This window comes from Cariama cristata, unplaced genomic scaffold (genome assembly GCF_000690535.1).
Source record: "Cariama cristata isolate BGI_N322 unplaced genomic scaffold, ASM69053v1 scaffold13649, whole genome shotgun sequence".
In the NCBI taxonomy this organism is placed as follows: domain Eukaryota; kingdom Metazoa; phylum Chordata; class Aves; order Cariamiformes; family Cariamidae; genus Cariama; species Cariama cristata.
In genome coordinates, this window is record NW_009634119.1 from 27239 (window position 1) to 42743 (window position 15505).

General features: G+C 36.1%; 1 protein-coding gene across 1 annotated transcript in view; it reads left to right on the plus strand.

Moving 5' to 3' along the window:
* Positions 1-15505, plus strand: part of VPS13C (vacuolar protein sorting 13 homolog C (S. cerevisiae)) — a gene marked incomplete at its 5' end in the record, with an annotated part of 73792 nt that overhangs the window by 26801 nt on the left and 31486 nt on the right. Inside the window, 15 exons of the mRNA XM_009707048.1 lie at positions 1-43; positions 442-586; positions 1723-1879; positions 2747-2877; positions 3940-4109; positions 4655-4893; positions 6415-6644; positions 7419-7511; positions 8533-8898; positions 10168-10257; positions 10680-10835; positions 11884-12148; positions 12957-13117; positions 13642-13763; positions 14006-14300. Of these exons, the coding sequence (XP_009705350.1) occupies positions 1-43; positions 442-586; positions 1723-1879; positions 2747-2877; positions 3940-4109; positions 4655-4893; positions 6415-6644; positions 7419-7511; positions 8533-8898; positions 10168-10257; positions 10680-10835; positions 11884-12148; positions 12957-13117; positions 13642-13763; positions 14006-14300 (2663 nt within the window). The remainder of the gene's footprint in view (positions 44-441; positions 587-1722; positions 1880-2746; positions 2878-3939; positions 4110-4654; positions 4894-6414; positions 6645-7418; positions 7512-8532; positions 8899-10167; positions 10258-10679; positions 10836-11883; positions 12149-12956; positions 13118-13641; positions 13764-14005; positions 14301-15505) is intronic.

Here is a 15505-nt window from a genome sequence, read left to right on the forward strand (position 1 = left end):
TTGACAACATGGATGTGCAGCTAACTGATTTGAAATTATCAAGGTATACAGGGAGTTTTTTTCTGAGTTGAAAAGTGTTCATAAAGAAAATGGATCCATGTTTCATATGCAGCATTGTTCTGTTATTTAAAGATGATAGGCAATTAAAACATACTAAACCCAAACAAACCCACTCTTACCCCCCACTCCCAAACTAAGTTTAGGAGTGCTTGTGGACATGTGTCCCTTTCTAAAATCTCTCAAATTTCTTGGAAAGAAAGGAACGATAGGACAGTAACTAAGTTCATCTTAAGTGCATACCTGGGCATAAGTGCATGTAAGCGCACATTATTATTAATTTAAAAATAAGTATGCCCATAATTCTGCTAGATTAGTATCATATTATCTGGGATTCTGCAACTACTAAATATTTTTCCTCAGCTACTTCACTGTCTTTTGTAGGTGCGTTATATCCACAGATTCTCAACCAGATTCTGAAATTCTGCGTCCTGTGAGTTTGACTTTGCTGGTCCAGAGAAATTTAGCAGCAACTTGGTATCATAAAACCCCAACAATTGCTATCAAAGGAGACCTAAAACCAATGCAGGTAATATCATGGCAAATCAGAGCTACATCAAAAGTTACATATATTCTCAGAATAGTACTTACCCTTGTTAAGGAGCTTGTAAACTTGTTGCAATTTGTATTCTTTACAGAATACTAAAAGACTTCCAGCTTGACTGTCCAGTCTATAGATCTGTTAGAGTTTGATAATTGTGTAACGAATAATTTCGGTATAGCTGCATACATATGGAATAAAAGCTATTTTTATTTTTCAGGGGGTCTGTTGGAGCTATCCTTTGACTCAACAGTCAGTAAAGTCATTGAGGTTATCTATTGAGTTAGCATTTAAAATCTAGATTTAAGATTTTAGATTGTTTGTAATATTCGGGTTATTTGAGTGTTTAGTAGATTTATTAGAAATCAAATGGGTAGATATAGATCCCTAATATACAACAGTTCAAAATTATGATTGGTAGCATTGCAGAGAGAGGGCTTGACTTTCTGTCTTCCTACATTAACCATATGGGTTTAAGTGGGTAAAAATGGACTGGGGGGCCTTATAGTTGTTCATGAGCCCTGTTTCATTCCTTTATTTGTGCTGTGGCCAAATGTAGCACTGGTGAAGCACAGAGGAATAAGATATTGAAGGAGTACTAGTAAGAAAAATTAAATAGAGAAAAAATATTCTAACAGTATGTATTATGGGCTAAGTGACTGCATTTTGTTCCTTAGTACTGCTTATTTTTTTCATGATCATGTTATGTTATAATAGGATTCAGATTCATTAACTCTTTAAAGACCTACTGGATGACGGTTGCTTTAGTGTATACAATGTAAATCTTGGCTTTAATGTCATCTGGCTATGTTTCTGGATTACTGAGTTAAGGTGCTTATGATCATCAATTACTCCTTGTTTTAGGAGGCAAAGAGCCTTTACAAGACTAGAAAGTATTTATCATGCAGAGTGTTAGTTCTTGTTGTAACTCCTGCTCATAACAAGTAACAAATGCTATTTTAGGAAAAATGGGCAAATTATTTAGGATGTCTAGGCCAGGAAGACTTTGACTAGACAGCTTGTTTATGGTGGAAGCAGCATGTTGTTTCTTCTCAAAATTTGCATACTGTGTTGGAAAGAAATACCTCCACCAAAAATGAAGTTATGGGTTTCTCACTTTACAGGTTGCACTCAGTGAAGATGATCTAACTGTTGTCATGAGAATTTTACTTGGAAACCTTGGAGGGACATCTGCCCGGCCAAATACTGTGCAAGAGAACATTGAAGATACACAGATACTTAAAAAAGGGAAAGTTCCAAGTGAATCTGATTTCTGTGAGGGTATGTTCAATTCAAAAGCTGAACATGTTTAGGCAGAGGGCTATTTGCAAATTCAAACATCATATTTATCTGAAGCACTTAAATATGTATAAATAAATTCTTTTTCTCAATTGTTACATATGTATTGTGTACATGAAAAGCTGTAAATAAGAATATATGTACATACATGGAGTGTGAGCTGTTGATGGTCAGAAGTTTTTGCAGCATGTTTTTTGTGATTCATCTTTTATAGGATGGTATTCTTCAGTCTATATCAATGACTCTTATAACTTGCAGGTGGTTTGAGAAAGAAAACCACCAAACCATCTACCCCAGAATGTTAATGCACAATTATAATGATTGAGGATATTGTTAGTATTCAAATAGTGTGTTAATGTAAACAGTGTATGTGTCTGAATGAAATATTGTTGACACTTTGCCAAAATCTTTTTTTTGTCCAAAACTTAACATTCTCAATGTCAAAAAAATCACTGTTGAACCAATAGTTCAATTGCTATACTATGAGAAGAAACTGGAAGGAATAGTACTGCAAATTCCTTGAGCAGTCTTGGTGCTTTCTGCTGTTCTTCATTAATGTGAATGGAGAACTGCAGTAAATTAATGACAGCTTTTTTTAAAGTTCTTAAACCACTCTGTGCTAGGTAATTTTAGCATGTATTGAGCAGAACAAAGTGATACTGGGTAAATAAAAACGTTCCGAGTAGTCTTCTGGATTTAAAGCTTTTCCTCTTTTTGTGACTTAAATTAAAAAAAAAAACAAAACCCAAAACAAAACAAAAAAGCAATAAACCCAACCCCAAACCCAGAAAATTACCTTCAAGCCCAGTGTTCTAAAGAAATGTAAAAATACTTTCTTTTCATTGACAGGTCCTCTTCTTGCCTTTGAACAAAAAAATGTTTCTACAGTTCAGTCTTCTGCAGAATGTTACACAACGCTTAAATTTGACTTTAACTTTGAATCACTTTCAGTAACTCTCTACAATAGTGATATGAATCAGGTTTGTGACAAAGCTTTTACCATACAGATGGGGTGGGGAACTTAGGCTTCTCACACGAACAGAAGTCATTATAGTAAAACAAGGAGTTTCATTTGTTGTGTTGGCTTTGTAATGCTTGCCTTATTGGATCTTATGCAATTTATCCTGGAACTTTGAGGTTTTATGGGCAGAGAAAGTCCGAAATTTGAAGGATGTAAGTGCATTTCTAAAAATCACACTAAAAAAAAGTAATAGACCAACCAACCAAAACCACCCATCATTTCAATTGGTCATTCAAGCCTTGATTCCGGTTATCCAAAATAAAAATGAAAATTTGAAAAGCAGGAATTGCTAGCCTAGATGATGCTAGTTCTGTACATGGTGCCTATATAGTTAGTAAGCAGATCTAAGGTGTACATGGCTCATACTTCGCTCTTACGTGTTCCTGAATGTGAGCAATAAAGAACATCCTTCCTGTGCTGAAAACAGAAGACAAAGATGTGCAATGTTGCCTTGTTTTTATGACTTAATATGCTTTGTCCAGATGCGAAGGTGCTTGTTTTAGAAGTCTTGGTATGTAGTCAATGTGTGGTAGCTTTGCATTTAAAATAACTATAATGGAGGAATTTGTGGTACTTTTTGTATGAGGGGTGTATAATTTTAAAAAGTTCTTGTGAAATGAGCCTCACGGGGAAGAAACACATTGTAATGGGATTTTATTTTAATTTCTTCTTCATATCGTTTCTGCTTCTTGTTGAGGTCCTGGTTGTAAATGAGTTAGTGTGATGGGAGCAGAAGGATCCTCTGCTAGGAGATTCAGAGTTCAGATGGATTATCCTTCAGTTACATATTCTGAGCAACCAGTAGAAATGCGGTGAAGATAGAACTTTACTGCAACCCAAATTGGTTTTTGTTTTCTCAGTGAGTTTCTTGAACTAATTTGTATGATTGGAGGACTGATGACAGCAACAGGCTAATTGGATCTTTCAATTCATGGATCAAAATGCATGTGGCTAGCAGCAAGGGAAATGTGCATATTACTTAGTTCTGTGATAACTAGTCCTACTATTTTTCATTATGTAGAAGTCTCTGCTTTCGCTGCATAGTGACAAATTACGCCTTGGTGAACTCCGACTGCATCTCATGGCATCATCGGGGAAGATGTTTTCAGATGGCTCAATGGATATTGATGTTAAACTCAAGGCATGTACCCTAGATGATGTCAGAGAGGGAATTCAGAATGTGACTGCAAGGTAGGTTTGAGTGTATCAGAAATTAAAAAAAATTCCATGCAATTTGTGGTAAAGACTGTTTCCTTGTTCTATACTTTGCTTTGCATGCGATTGACAAAACTTAGTAGGGCTGTCAGTTTTTGCCTGTCATACTGTGCAATAAAGCAATGAATGATGTAATTTTAATAATATTAAGCAAGTTTCTTATTTTATATGTTGATTTTCCAGGTTATCCAAAAGAAAAATGCCTGGGAGGCTTGAGTATTACAGTAAACTCTGTGTAACAGCTGTGTAGAGAGCAACCAACCTCAGCTAGTTTTGTGCACTGAAACTTTAGTCTGATTGTTACATGCTGTTTAAGTAGTTCCAAAATTGTAGCACACAATTTGAAATTACTCTTCTGTTAGAGAAGTCTATACCCTCTTATTTCTAGAGGAAATACCGATTGCTTATGTTGTAATTCTTATTTATAAATGGCACAGGGAGAAAAAATAGTGCTACTTCTTGTTTGTCTAGATCTATGTGTTATGATGTTTGAAATATTTCTTATTAAACTTATTTTCCAGAATGATAGACAAGAAAGATGACACAAATGACAGTTCTATGATAGATATAAGCTACAAGCAGGATAAAAATGGAACTGAAGTCATTGCTGTCCTTGACAAGCTGTACATATGTGCCAGTATGGAGTTTTTGTTGACAGTAGCAGATTTTTTCATTAACTCAATGCCGGCATCCTCAACTGAAAGATCTGCACAGTTCCAATTAAAGCATGTTGCTTCTGGGAAATCCAAGCCTGAAACAGGTCTGTAGAACTGATTTCCACTCCCCACCCTCAGTCCCCTCCTTTACAGACTTCATACTAAAAATAAATCATCCGAAAGTTTTCAAGATGCTGTCTTGCTGTCAGACTTAAGAAATTAGTTTATTCTCCATTAATGTGTTAATTGGGCACTGATACCATAGATTGTTGTAAGCAGCAGTAGTTCTAAAACTGTTGTGTTAGGTAGTGGAGTTGTGTTCTCCAGCAGAGCTAAATACTGAAAATCACTCATGCTAAACAGGATTTTTACCCATGTAATATTGCAAAGGAAACATCCTTAGGGTAAAAAGACCCAGGTAGATAGTAGTTAAGGAAGTAAAAAGAACAACTTACTCTTTAAAGGTGAGTGGCGAAGAATGTCTCATCCTTACTTCTGCAAGTTGTGTATCTTGAAACTATAGGTTATTATTTTAGTTCACTGATGAAAACTAAGTTTTTTATGAACAGCTTTCCTCTTTTTGGTTGAAGACTGGAGGTAAAGCATGATGAAACAAGGGTGAGAAAGACCACTTCTGAGTTTTTCTTGTTTGGTTTTAAGTGATTGCTAGGCTTACCTGAGTTGTGGTGAGACCTAATCTGTGGGTTGTGTTACCTAGCTGGTTCTGAACAGCCCTCTCTTTCTTTTGGGGAACTTGGTAGAGTGCTAGGAGTGAGCCTTAGGTTTTATGAATTGCCCTAGTGATGTCAGCAGTTCACTTCCTCTCCTCTTCCCTTGTTGGAGATATGCACGAGTCCTGTGATGAGGTGGGGCTGACACACACTCTAGAAAAATGGCACTTGCAGGGGCTGCTCAGGACTACCTAGATGTGTTGCTGGCTGCAACACATGATGCCTAGCTTTCTTTGCTTTTCCTGTAATCCACCGAGCCTTAACTTGACACCTGTTCCATTGCATAGGTGTGGTATTCTGGTATTTCCAGTAAGTGTTAGGCATGACTAACCCATATAATGAGTCCTAGCGTGCAGGAGGGTGACACACCACTGTACTGCCTAGTATCGAGAACCCAAGTGACTTGATCTATCGCTAGGTTAGAGAGTCTTGCTTTTAACTGAGATAAATATAATACGATTCTCTCCTGCTCTTTAGGCACTGAGTGGATATTCAGACAAGAAATTGTGTATTGCTAATTTGATTTCATTTTCACTCCAAAGAAGTTAGTTACTTTAGATATTGAGCCAGAAGATAACTATTTCCAACTTGACTTTGTAGAGCCAGTGCTTAGGTTGCCTACTGTGTATACAGCTGATACTGTCTTTGAAAATATTACAATATTGAAACAAACAGTTTCTTCAAAACAAAACTTCTGACTAGTTTGCTGCTGGTTTCTGGACACTGTGCAATATTCAGTTTCAGCAAAATGTTCCTGTGAAAACAGAGACATTATTTGTTAAATTTGTACCTCTAAAATTATGTAACAATTTTTTATGCATGGTTTAGATATTAGGTACATAATAATGATTTCAAACCTTTTATATTCAAGGATTTTTTTACTTATTTTCACAGAAATGTCGGTATGGCCAAATACGACAGTAAAAGCTGTGATCATGGATCCAGAAATTGTATTTGTTGCTAATTTGACCAGTGCTGATGCCCCGGCCTTAAAAGTTTCCTTCCAATGTGACTTTTCTCTGACATCTGGAAAGCTTGCACAAAGGATGACCGCTCAAGTGAAGGGCTTCAAAGTGTTGGCCTGTGCCTTTCTCAAAGGAAAACAAGAAAAGAATGTTACTATGGTAAGAAAACTTGCTTTTCGTAATGAAAAAAGTAATGAGAGTGTCGGCAGGCATGTCCTTTAGTTGGCATATCCATAGCACTCAGAAAATTCAGTTTTCGTATCATTGATTATTACGAAGATAGGAAGGGACTGTGCAACTGTGTCATGCCATTTAAATGTGAATCGTTTATCAGTAGGTGCAGGACTTCATCACATAGCTTTGTCGAAAACCTGTATAGTGCATTTGTAAATTAAATTAAAAGCTTCTTAATGAAGAAATTGTATGAGGGGTTTTGAATACTAAGAATACCTCTCTGCAACTTTGTCTACTGCCTGTTGGTTTACTTGTTGCAGTAGAGTATGCCAATCAGCATGTTGTCTGGAACTTCATCTATACATTCCAGGCAGGGAGCATTGAGCCACAAAGGTGGCCTGTGTGGTTCATCTCGCACATTGTATGTTTCCTTATGTATTCAGTTTTCTTAAGGATCTCGGTTTTTTTCGATGATACCATCAATCTATCTGTGTGTTGGGTTTTTGTTTTGTTTTTAAGCCTTATGTCAAAAGCTTTTATTTCACTAACTTTTAACCTTCTAATACAAAATTGCTCTTGTGCAAATTCGGATGCTGGAATGAAGCACAGTAATGCTATGGAAAGAATGCTGCTACTTTGAAATGTGTTGTTTTATGGGATCAGCATCCCTTTGGCCTAGGGCATGAAAAAATACGAGATCATCTGAAAAGGTTAGGTTCCAGGAGTTACCTTAATAATCAAATAACATTTTTCACTCAGGTGTTACGACCATGTTCCTTGGTCATGGAAAATATGATGCATGTCTCAGGGTTACAAACTGTGGTAGTAACAATAGAAGAACTTACTGTAAAGGTAAGAATATTAAAACTGTCTTTGGAAGAACAGGTGTGTTTCTCAAGCTGTAGCTTGGTGGTTTTTTTTTTAATTTATGTATTGCTATTAAAAATTTCTATTTTGCTGTTTAGTTTAATTCCAGAAGTAGGCATTTATCCTTTTTAGAACTGCTCTGTGTTTGAAAAAATCATTACATGTTCCTTGTTTTCGCAGCCTCTTGGCAAAAAAGGACTAATTTAAATACTTCTGATACTAGGATTCCTCCTACCAGTTTCTTCTAAATTTAGGAAACAACCCTTCCTCCTGCTGCCACCACCACTATTTTTCTTTTCAGAGAGACTTATAAGCGGGAGCATGCACACAAGTGCATGTAAATTTAAGGCTGTTAACATGATTTCCAGAATTATATACCAGTGAAAAACCTTGTTCTTAACAGGTAAATTAATAATTGTGTCTATAGTAAAGGTCTTTCTGAATGTAATTTGCTAATTCTACTGTAAGAAGTTCACAAATCTGCATTTGTGATCCGAAAAGGTGGTCAGTGGTGAAGTCTTAAACTGTAAGCAATAGTACATTGTTCCTAAAGCACAAAGCTTTTGACAGATGTACTGTACTGCTAGTTGAAATAATGGTGTACATAACCCTGCAAACATGCTTTTTTGAACACCTTGAAGATCTTAAAAATAAATTCACATTTTAGACTGTAGCAGGCAAAAGGTTGATATTGACTGCTGTTATAGGAGTCCCACATATCAGTCAAAGTGAAATTCCAATTTGAGAATTTTGTTCTTGAGTCTGTGGGATTGAGGGAAGAATTGGGAAATTTTATAGGAGAGGAAAATAAGAGGAGGTCCATGAATGAATTGTGTTTTTTTTATCTTGGAATTTAAGTTGTGTCTCTTATAAGGACCTTTAGTGCTGTGTACCTGTATGAAGAACCCAAGAGTTATTTACCATTTCTACCGATCATGTTTTTCGTATGCTAATCAGTTTTAAAATGTTTTGAGCTGTAAAGGATTTTTTTTTTATTTTGTTCAAGATCTCACCAATAATTCTGAATACTGTGATGACCATTATGGCTGCCATAAAACCCAAACCAACAGAGGAGGATTCTAGAGGAGCAACTGAAGTTTCTGAGAATTTGTGGCAAGTAAAGCCTATAGATCAGTGCAGTGCTTGGTTTCTTGGTGTTGATGTCGCCACAGAAGCAACAGAAGCTTTTAAGGACCGTGAACATACTCTGAAACAAGAGAAATTTGACATTGTAGTAAAATCAGTTCAGATCACCTTGGAATGTGGCCTAGGACATCGTACTGTCCCTTTATTGTTAGTAGAATCCATGTTTTCAGGTGTCCTTAAAAACTGGTCCTCGCTGATGGAAGTCACTGCTGATATGTCACTGGAGGTATGTAGAATCAAATTGTTAGCAGTTTAAAACACTTCTACACATTTCATAATGTTCGAATAATTTTTTAGTACACTTTCTATGTGCTAAATTAATAAGTAGTTTAAATTGCAATTCTTTATAGGTTCCTCAGTAGTCAGGCAAGTATGACTAAGCACAGTGTAGTTTTTACAGTAACTTTGCAATCAATAGGAGATTTTAATGGCAATTGCTACTGTGGAATAATCTGCTCCTCTCTGTTTCTCTATTATTTTTGCATATTCACTTTTTGCTGTATGAAAAAGGAGTTTGGCTTAGATGAATATTCATATTTAACTCTTTCTGTCCACCTTTTTTGTTTCTCTAGCATTGTGTTTATTAGCAAGATAAAAGGTACACTCTTTTCTCAAAATCTTCTCTGCATCTTGGATTGTAATCACACCATGTCTGTTTTGCTGGCTATTGTGACTCTTTTCCCCAAGATATGGTAAATTCCAAGATGGTATAAGTCACTCACAGAGGCAGCATGTTAAGATTTCATACAACCCGATGTGCAGTTGCTCTGTGCAATAGATTAAGTACATTTTAGTTACATTTTGTTAGTTTATCAAATATGCCTCATACTCCGTTCTGTACTGGATATACAAGTAGCCTTCTTTCATTGCTAGATGTACATCTCATAATAGAGTATGGAAGATGTATGCCTAATCATATACAACTGGGGGAAATCACTGTGGTTACAGAATAGGGGGAGGGATGAGGAAGATAGCTGAAAGGGAGCATCCAAAACTATTTGGTACACAACTCTTATTCAGATTTGCAGTGGCTGAAGGGAAGTGAGAAACTTGGTGTAGGTTATGAGTTAGATGAATTGTTCCAGTGGACCAGGTTCAGACTAAAGTTTGCTCAGACTAATTGTTGTTTCATAGTACAATGAAGTACTTGTGATGTTGAGGTTTTAGATTTCAAAGTCATTCTCTCAAACGGTGTAGGAGAGGACAGAGATTCAATTATATTAAGTGAAGGTGTTAAAAAGATATGGAGTCTGTCTGGTTGCTCTAAAAGCAAGCCAGGTAGTCACTTCTTCAAAAATTATGTCACTTATGAAAAATGTATGATATGTTACACTTCTGTGTAATAATTTTTGGAGCCATTAGAAGTTAATGTTAGTCCTCCAAAATGTGAAATGAAGATTGATTGTTTTCTTACTGTTTTTCATACTAAATGCTATTGGAAGGAACAGAGTTCTCTATTTTTAGATGCCTTATTTAATTTTGATTCTTTCTTTAGATTCATTATTACAATGAAACCTATGCAGTGTGGGAGCCGCTTATTGAACGAATTGAAGGAGGAAAGAAGCAATGGAGTTTAAAGCTGGAAGTATGTGAACGTGCTTGAAACTATGTGAAATAGTTTGAATAGACAACTATTTCTCAGAAGTTTTATGTGACAGAACATTGACCTTTCAAATGCTGTTGCTTTGAGGGAGCTATGCAATTTCACATGAAAAAAAAAAAAAGTAGTCTTTAGACATCTTAAGGTTTTTCTGAATAATGTTAATTGTCCAATGCATGGGCAAAATGTAATATGTAACCACACATAAAGAGAGGAAAGAAAGTAACTTGCTTGCCTTCAATGTTGGTATAAAATTTCTCTGTGTAAGTTGTCTGAGATTTACAAGGTAAAGTAGGTTTTCCTTTGCTTGGTGCAATTGTCAAGTGTAGGTCAAGTTTTTTCCTGTTTTTAACATATGAGAAAGTAATCTATGTGTTCATAATTGCCTCATGAAATTTTTGTTTTAGATGAAGACTAATCCTGTCCAAGAGAGAAGTTTGATGCCTGGGGATGATTTCATTGTTCTTCCTGAGCCACAAACTGCAGTTAACATCTCTTCACAGGATACAATGAATATAACAATATCCAAATGCTGTCTTGCTGTTTTCAGTAATTTAGCCAAGGTAGTCCTAACAGGCAGAAGGTGTCCAATTATGTGCTTCTGTAGGAAGTTCTGATTTTTTTTTTTTTGTTTAAAAAGAACTTTCTGTGCTGCCAGTCACAAGCTAATGACTGTTCTGCAGCCCTGATGAATGTTATCTAGCAGGGCTAAGGAGTTTTACTCTTAGTCCTTCAGGGTTAACAAAAAGGTGGCGCCAACTTTTGAAACAAGCAATTTCTGTGTTAGAAGAGCAAATGTGCTTAGGTAGGTCCTAAGGAACAGTCCTACAAGCAGGTTGAATGAAAATAAAACCCCCCAATAAACACAACTATTTCCTACAATTCTTCTGAAATTTTAGAAGAGAAATTTACTTCCCTTCCATCTTTTCTCCTTAATAGAATACGAAGAATAGTGTGCATTTTAGAATTGGCCTTCAAGCTGTAGAAGTAGAATGTCCAGTGTGTTAAAAATATTTTTTTCTCTATTTTTCTCGTGATAGTAGGTGTACTTATGAATGTCCTAGGCTTTTTTTCCCTTTTTTTCCTCCCATAATCATTTTGGTTACTAAATCAAGGTATTTTTACAGAATGTGACTTATGCCTATTTATTTTTTAATTCTAAATAAGCAACAGTTCTCTAAGTCAGTACTTGCTTATACTGTAAGCCGATATTGGCAGTCATTTACCATGGTGTTTGTGTAATCAAACAAATGTTTGTAAGCATAAATTGTGGTTGAATGTGAAGTATGTACATGGTGAATATGTTTGGGACTTCTATGTCCCAGAGCTTATTTGTCCCTTTGAACCCAACAACTGTAAAAAATTCCCTATGAGGAGCATGAATGCTTATTGTAGCATCAACATTTGCTCCAAATCACAGAATAATAATGAAATTTTCTGGAAATAACCTTTACTTCCCTGAAGTGCTACTATACAAAGCATAGGTATTGCTATATATATATTTTTTTTTTCTTTAAAACTATAATTGCAGGGAGCTATCTTTTAAAGACTTTATGTATATGTTATTGTGGCTATTTGTGTATGATGTATTATATATATTGTTAATTACAGGCATTTTCAGAAGGGACTGCATCCACGTTTGACTATTCCTTTAAAGAGACAGCACCTTTCATAGTGAAAAACGCCCTAGGTGTTCCTCTCAAAGTGCTTCCTAGCTCCAATTTTCGGATAGTTGGTTCAGTTGAAAAAGAAAACATGAACAACGTGGAAATTGGTCAGAACATGGAGCTGGAATACTCTGGTTTTGAAGTGCCCCAGCGCGGAAAGTTATCTGCATTGTACCGACAAGAAAGCTCCATCTTCTCTTTAAATTTAGGTATTATGCTAGGGAACGCTGTGTGTCCTGACATGTTGAGAATGGGAAGATATGGGGCGTCAACATGGTTAAATTCAATATGATCAAAATTCAGGTGAAGTACATTGTATTGAAACTACTTTTGAATACTGATGGCAATTAAAAGAAAATTGAACCAGCTATGGAGCTTCTTAGAAAGTTGTAAAATTTCTTCTCTTCAGTTTTTTAGAGAGTGAAAAGTACAATATTTTTTCTCCCTCCTTGGAAGAAATGGGAGACATTCTAGTGGAGTCGTTGAGAGACCATCTTAGAGACCCCTGGGACATAGGCTTGGATCTTCGTTTCTCATGTCCCTACTACCATTTGGCTTTCTGTAGTTATGCACCTACTTGAGGGCAGTTGTGATTTTACTGTGCTTTTAGCTTTGCCAGAAAATACTCCTAGGAGAACAGGGTATAATAACTGCTAATATATAATCTTCTGGGTTTTTCCTTTCTGTCCCATCCATATGAAGGTACTTGGCCATGATACAAAGATCATGTTCCGTGTTGCATTTTGTTAACTCACCCAACAAATACCTTTGTTTACTGTTTGGTGTATTTATCATGCTTTGTATAAATCATAATCTAAAGTTATGGTCTTCAAGAGTATTCTGACCTCAAAACTTTCCTTCAGTGGTGCTCAAATACCATTTCAAGATGCTTTTGACAGAGAGTGCTTTGATCCTGGTTGTTGCTGAGTTTAGAGGAGCTGAAGTATTGTTCAAATAGAAAATGGTAATGTCATTTGTTTTGCCTAATTAAGACTTTTTTATGTTTTTGTGGATTAGAACTTCAAGGATATAAAGAAGTGGTAAACATTCCCATAGCCAAACCAGGTCGACGACTGTACGACATAAGAAACCTTCTTGTTGATCATTCAGACTCGATCGTTGTACAGATAGATGCTACAGAAGGAAATAAAGTTATTACTGTACGATCTCCTCTGCAGGTAAAAAAAAAACCCAAAAACTAAAGAAACCAAAAGCCTGAAAGCAGTGCTCTTCTCTGAGTGACTTTGCTTTTCTTCCTTAATGCATTTTTTTGTTGATATCATACTTTTCCAAAAAGTTACTTAAAGGCAAATTATTAAGTATTTTACTCTTTGTTAGATGAATTTTTATCTTTATTCTGTATCTGTGTGTCTTCCTGATAAAGTAGAAATCAGATTTTTCATTTTAACATTTGGCTTTCTAATATCTTCAACGTTGAGGTAGGAATATGTACTTTTTATGTGACTTGGCATTTTAAGCATGTTTTTCAATTGATGGAACTTAAAAGTAGCATATTTTTCTCATATACTTGCATATAGTTCTTCTTCAGAATTGTATTTCTTACTAAGATGCATAGCAGTCTGTGTTCCAGAGTAGTTTAATTAAATCTACTAATGTTATTTTTCCTTGTTGCTATTTGTACTTTTTCCTTTAGAAATTTGTACCATAGAAATGTAATGAAAATTATGCATTTTGATCCTAGATCAAGAACCATTTCTCAATCCCATTTATGATCTATAAGCTGGCTAGAGACTCCAAGTCACTGGAACCAATTGGCATATCCAAGCCAGAGGAGGAATTTCATGTTCCTTTACATTCATACAGGTACATTTTTTCTGTTCTGTAGGGCTAATCTTTCTGAGACTGATGCACAAAGAGAGCATTAGAGTGGACGCTTAAATTTGGACTTGGAACTCTGACTGGGCTAAAAAAAACATAATACTACCTTTTTTATGTAATTAGTGTGCTGCAAAAGTACTTCAGAGTGTTAACAATTACTTTAAAGAGAGTGCAGTTAGCTGTCAATGCAAAGCTATTATGTACCATTACCTGTCGTCTTCCCATAGGTGTCATCTATACATTCGACCGACAGGAATGTTAGAGGGTCAGTTTCAAGAGTCCACGACTTACATTGCCTGGAGGGAAGAGCTACATAGGAGCAGTGAAGTAAAGTGCTTGTTACAGTGCCCAGCCACCGAGACAAATTTCTTGCCTCTAATAATCAGCTCAACAGCTGTACCTGATGAACTAAATTTTATTTCAACTTATGAAGAGGAGTGGGATCCTGCCTACATTATCCACCTTTACCCTACACTGACTGTGAGGAATCTTTTACCATATTCCATGAGATATTTACTTGAGGTAAGTTATTTTATGGTTTTATTTATAAATCATTTACTTGATTTTAAGTAAGACCATATTTACTTAGAAATGGAGGTGAATGTAGCATGGAAGATACTGAACGTTGTTTTTCGTATTTTCTGTTGTAAATAAGTGTGTCAGGTGATGGATTGGTTCTGGGAGTTTTGAGGATTAATTTTTTTTAATTTGGGTGTACCTGGCCAGCTCTGCCTTGCTCCTTAAATATGAATCCTGTACTGGATTGATCTTTCTGTTTTACATTCTTCTGAGATCCTGTTTGTGTTTTGTGCGATATCTTTTATTTCACAGGGAGGGAGAGGCATAAGAAAAAGCATCTGAAATTTCTCGAGCTCTATTTCTATGTAGAAAACATAACTTCTCTCCATTCTGACACTGATTCTTTTCTGAGAACTATTGTGAGGTCTCCCTTGCACAAATTGAAAGATTTCTTTGCAGGATGTGATGCAGTCTCTTTTCCTCTTCTTTCAGGATTTTCAGTATCTAGTATTTCTTCATGAAAGCCAAGTGATTTTAATAAATGAAGAAGGTGTGAGGATTTAGAACTATCCATTCTAGTTTGTTCTGTTTTGTCCTACTCTAATAACTGGCTGTGGCATTCATTTAGATCTTTCTTTCACTTCTGTCCATCCTAATGGCACTGTTTTCAGTTTTCCTTACCTTCACTGTACTTCAGTAGTCGAGAGTCCCGGCATGTAGAACAGACTGCTGTTGCCTTGTTTGAGGAGGTAGAAATCAGTAATTCAAATCTGTTTCTGAAGTCACTGTACCTATAGATGGGTATGTGCTTATTGTCTTCGCATCGCTCGACTAATCAAGCCTGGCTACTGTTCAATACAGTAAAATACACTGTTTCTCAGTAAAAATTAGGGAAGCTGTTGTTGTGGGATGCTACTGCTTGAGGAAAGCTGTGCTACTAAACGATATGGCACAGCTGCAGACTTTTTGCCTTGGGTGTTCCTTATTGTGAAAAGTTCTGGCTGTAAATCTGCACGACAGTGCAATTCAATGTTGCACCCAGTATTGTAAGTATACGAATACGAACTCATTGCCAAAATCCATTAGAAATCATGGAGGAGGGAGGGAGGGAACAGAAACAGGGGATACATTGGAACTAGTTTGCCTTCCTGAAATCCAGAATTAAGCAGTCTTTACTGTCCTGCAAGAAAAGTGCGATTGATCTCAAA